At 61.9% G+C, this 4931-nt stretch overlaps 1 protein-coding gene across 1 annotated transcript in view; it reads right to left on the bottom strand.

Moving 5' to 3' along the window:
• CCDC154 (coiled-coil domain containing 154) overlaps nucleotides 1–4170 on the bottom strand; it is an 8145-nt gene extending 3975 nt beyond the window's left edge. Inside the window, 8 exon segments of the mRNA XM_007453672.1 lie at nucleotides 82–210; nucleotides 284–385; nucleotides 2440–2563; nucleotides 2907–3002; nucleotides 3326–3372; nucleotides 3560–3737; nucleotides 3827–4046; nucleotides 4161–4170. Coding sequence (XP_007453734.1) covers nucleotides 82–210; nucleotides 284–385; nucleotides 2440–2563; nucleotides 2907–3002; nucleotides 3326–3372; nucleotides 3560–3737; nucleotides 3827–4046; nucleotides 4161–4170 — 906 coding nt within the window.
• Between the last annotated feature and the right edge of the window lie 761 nt (nucleotides 4171–4931).

Raw genomic sequence — 4931 nt, 5'->3', positions numbered from 1 at the left:
TGCTGCCGGGCAGAGGCAACCTGAGACCTGCCCGGCTCCAGCCGGGGCCCCGCCTGTGCCGGTGCCCGCTGTGCCACCCACCTGCCTCTGCCCCTGCAGGGCCTGCGTGCGCTCTGCGTCCAGCTCCCAGAGTTGCTGCCACTGGCTCTCCACCTCCTCCCGTAGGCCGCTCTCCGCCCGCAGCCGTGCGCTCTCTGAGGCCTTCATCCTCTGTGGGGAGACCCCGCCCCACTGTGAGCTGGGGAGAGGGGGACTGGATGCCCTGCCGCCGGCAGGCACTCACCTTCTCCAGGGCCAGAAAGCTCTTCTGCAGGAAGCTGCATAGCTTGGCCTCCCTCTTGAGAAAACGGAGGCTCATCTCCTCCCTGAGCTTGGTCATCTGGGCCTGTGGAGTGGGGGCCACATGGTCACCATGTATCTCCCCAAGGGCGTCCCCCTTGCCCATCCCTATACCCCCAGCACCATCAGGGACTTGCTGTTCTCCTGCCCAACCATCTCTGTCGGAGGGGACCCTGGTCCTGTGTGCCCTGCAGGGGTGGGCCCGTCACACCCTCCTCAGGAAGGAAGGCGGGGCAGGCAGGGGCCACATGTCCCAGAGAGCCAGGCGCAAGGGCTGTGAAGGGTCTGAAGGCCACGCTCCACGGGCCCAGGACACACATGGCCCTCACAGTGACTGCCAGACCCCACCAGGGGAGGCGGCAGAGCAGCCATCGGATCATACCCCTGCCAGGAGCGCCGGGCAAGGAGGCTGAGTGTACATGTGAGCACACGCTCACACATACACACACACTCATGCACGTGTGCACATCCCCATTCACACATGTGCACACACACACTGTCTGCCCTCGTCCTCCAGACCCAGGGTGGGACCCCTTCTCTCTTCTCCCTCCATCAGCTCCTTTCCTGTTGCACCAAGGGTCTGGAGGCAGGAGATGGGGGTCTAGGCCCACAGGCACAAGGCACCCTCTCCAGGGCCACAAGTCCTTCTAGGGCCAGGAGGGCTGCCCACAGCCCAGAGCAGGTGTGCCCTGAGCCCCCACCAGCCTCCCTGTCCCATGCAGGGTGACCCAGAGCAGGGCTTGGCTGTTTCTATAAAGAACCAGAAGGCAGGGCTTCCCTGGTGGCGCGGTGGTTGGGAATCTGCCTGCCGATGCAGGGGACACAGGTTCGTGCCCCGATCCGGGAAGATCCTACATGCCGCGGAGCGGCTGGGCCCGTGAGCCATGGCCGCTGAGCCTGCACGTCCAGATCCTGTGCTCCGCAACGGGAGAGGCCACAATAGTGAGAGGCCCGCGTACCGCAAAAAAACAAAAACAAAAACAAATCAGGCTGAACTTAGACTTCTCACTAAGATTAAATGTTAGAAAGTAATGAAGCAAAGTTATAGAGTTTTGAAGAGAAAAGAGATCAGTTATTTATTTCCAAAAAAAAAAAAAAAAAAACAGAAGGCAGACGTTTGGCATTTATGGGCCACAGGGTCTCTGTCATAACCCCTCAGCTTTGTGGTTCCAGCACAAAAGCAGCCGCGGGCACCAATAAACGAATGGCCATGCGCCGATAAAACTTTATTCACAAAACCAGGCAGCAGTGGCAGGGCACTGACCCCAGCCCCAGGGCACACTTGGGGAGATGCGGGCCAGCCAGGCATCGGGGATCCCAGGCCCCGATGCCGCCTGGGGCTCCTGCCTCTCGATGGAGCCAAGGCACCAGCTTCCCACAGGGCAGCGGGAGGGGCACGCATGGAGCTGGGCAGCTGAGCTATGAGGGCAGCAGCTGGAGACGCGGCACAGTCCCTGGTCTCTATTTGCAGAGCTGAAGAGGCTGGGTCCAGAGGCGCCCCACCCTGGCCCCTGCCCCACCTTCTAGGCCACATGCACCAGCCGGGAGCAGGGCCACCGGAAGTTGTGTCTTCAGGAAGGGACTTCCACTTTGCACGGAGGGAAGCATTGAAGCTGGAAATGGCTGAGGAAGGGGCCTCGGGCTATGAGATTCTATTTCTTGGTCTGGGTGCTGATCACATGGGGAAGATGAGGTGGGGGAGCAGTGGCCACAACAGCACTCGTGCTAATGATGGACTTTCTGTGATGGAGGACGCACTCCACCTCAGCACAGCCAAATCGACAGCCACCAGCCACAGGTAGCCACAGTGCACTGCAATGTGGCTCGTGTGACCAAGGAACTGAGTTTTAAGTTGCAACATACAGAGCCACCCATGGCCAATGGCCACCGAAGTGGACAGTGTAGGACTTGGGGGTCGGCCACCAGGTCCAAACATGTGAACGGAACCAAAAGGAGAGCTGGGGTGAAGGAAGACCCCAGCAGTGAAAAAGATATGGGATGGGGAGAGTTGGGGGTCTCCTGCACAGACTTCCTTGTTGGCAGCTTGCTGGCTGCTGATGCCAGAGCCCTGCCTGGATCTGCCCCTGGCCTCCCAGGTACCTGTATGCTGGCCACCTCATGGTCCACCCTCTGGCTGGCCTCCTCCTAGCTCTTCTGCAGGGCTCCACAGGCCACCTCCCAGTCCCGTTCCTCCTGCTTCAGCTTCTCGGTCAGCTCAGACAACCTAGGGGCGACGGCTGCAGGTCACAGCAGCCCAGTCGGCCAGAAGCCTGATGGGGAGCCTCAGGGAGGCTGGTGGGGCCCTGGACACCAAATCCTTTTCAGGCCAGGCCTGCATCCGGGGGGGCACAGGCTGACCTAGCAGGAGGTCCAACCCTGCCCGGGTAAACACACAGAGAGGCCAGAAGCCCACTCTGTCTCCACCTGGGACAGAGAGAGCTAGGCTCCCGGTGAGCGTGACTGATGGGGAAGAGGTGGGGACCCTGGGCTGGAGCGTCACCTGCCCTCCTTGATGACTCCCACACGACCCCTCGGCGGGTCCACAGACAGCCTCCTGAGGGGCCCACCTAAGGCTGGCCTCCTGCTCGGCGCCCTTCCGCTCAGAGTCCTGGAGTGCCTGCTTTCTCCTGATCTGGGTCAGGGCCTCCCGGACCTCCACCAGCCTGGCACACAAGAGCTGCTTCTGCCTGGGGCCTGCCCTGCCACCTCCTGGAAGCCAGGAGCAGGCTGGGCAGCCTTTGGTGTGGGGGTTCAGCCAAGGGGCCCAGCAGCAAGCCTTCTGCCCCTTTCCCAGGCTCCACAGGCTGCCGGGCTCTAGCAACCTGACCTGGAGTTGGGCCGTGGATGTGTTTGCTTACCTGAGCAAGATACCAAATTGGAGGCAACAAAAGCCAGGAACTGATGCCCAGACTGGCCTGGCAGCAGCCGCTGCTTCCCCAAAGCCCCTCTCCCTCCTGTTAAGCATGCTCCAAGGGTGCAGGGGTACCTCTTGTCCAGGGCCTGCATCTGGTTCTGGTTCTGCAGACTGGGGAACTGCAAGGTGGAGGGGTGAGCTGAGTGCAGGCCAGGGGCCCTCCCAGCTCGACCAGCACGGACACGGGGGCCCACGGAGTGGGACCCAAGGCCCTGGCCTGAGCAGCAGGGGCTGAGTGGGGCTCAGGGCCCAGGAAACAGCTGCCCTGACACCCGGGGATGTCGCCTCCCAGCCGACGCATCCCACCTGCAGAGCCTCCTTCTTGGGGGTCTGAGCCGCCTGCCGAAGCCTCTTCAGCTCTGAGTCCTGCAGCTGCAAGCAGGTGTGGACCTGCAGCAGCTCCTGCAGCAGGCTCAGCGTGGTACGCTCGCAGCAGGCCTTGTGTCCCCGCATCGACACCACCTCGGCCTGCAGGTCGGCCACCCTGGTGGGGTGAGGAGTGGGCTGTGTCGGCTGCATGTGCGGGGCACTGACTACGTGGCTCCCCCCGCCCCTGGTCTCCAAGGGGCACACCACTGCTCCAGCTGCTTCCAGTGCTTGGGGGTGTCCTGCTCTGGGACAGAAGCGGTGGACGGCAGGCAGCTGGACTCATACCTCTCCGAGATCTCCTCCAGACTCAAGGGCTCGGAGCTGGCCAGCTCTTCCTCCAGGAGGAGTTCCAGGTCCTCCAGGGTAATGGTGCCCGGCTGGGAGGGTGGCGAGGTCCCTGACGAGGGGTTGCTGTCTGCCGGCTCTACAAGAAGATACCTTGGGGTTTGCCTTTAGAGCCAACGGGGGGAGATGCTCGCAAATGGAGCCCAGGGTAACAGGGATCCAAAACCTTGCTGAGTGCACCCACTGAGCTCACCATGGCTCATCCCGCTGGGTGCCACAGCAAGGCCGAGCTCTCAATGTCCATGTAGGAAGCTCAGCCTCAGAAAAGTCCAGGGCCCCACCTGAGAACACATAGCATTGACCAGCAGGAATGGGACAGTGCCTGCCTGGCCAGCTCCAGATGGAGCGCCTGGGCTCTGAGGAGAGCTGGGGGTCAGGAAACAAAGCCGTCCCACATGGCCCAGACCCTCGTGCAGGCTCTTGCCTGGTGGTCCTCCTAGCTCCGCCTCAACTCACCTGATATAACTTTACCAACAGCTCTGCCTGTGGTTTTGGTCGTTGCCAAGAAGCCCTGGGCCTAGCACCCCATGGCTGCCCACAGCTGGACCCCAGGGCGGTTGGGGGAAGGGGATAGGGGAGGGCGGACGGAGGCAAGAAAAGTCAGAGCTGAAGGCTCTGGGATCCAGGGGGAGCACGTAAGGTGTGAAGTGGTAGCTCTGCCCTCACATCTCTCCTTCCAAGACAAAACCAAGGTAGGCAGGGCAGCAGGGGCTCTTCTGGAACCTTCTTTTTCTCACCAGAACCTCCTGACTTCACAGCCCAACTGCTGGTGGAACCTGAGCCCTCAGCTTTCCCATTCCGTCAAGGCCTCCCCAACTGCCCGTTTTTGGAAGGATCTGAGCGGACACCACTTGGCCAGCCAGCAGGGGTGGCTGCTGGCCTGTCACGGGCAGGAACCCCCTGGCCTGGGCAGGAAGGGAGGGAGGCCCAGGAGCAATCATTGGTCTTCTGGTCAGAGAACCCG

This window comes from Lipotes vexillifer, unplaced genomic scaffold (assembly GCF_000442215.2).
Source record: "Lipotes vexillifer unplaced genomic scaffold, Lipotes_vexillifer_v1.1 scaffold914, whole genome shotgun sequence".
Classification (NCBI taxonomy): domain Eukaryota; kingdom Metazoa; phylum Chordata; class Mammalia; order Artiodactyla; family Lipotidae; genus Lipotes; species Lipotes vexillifer.
Note: the sequence above shows the minus strand (reverse complement) of the source record. Positions and strands in the feature narration are given on the sequence as shown.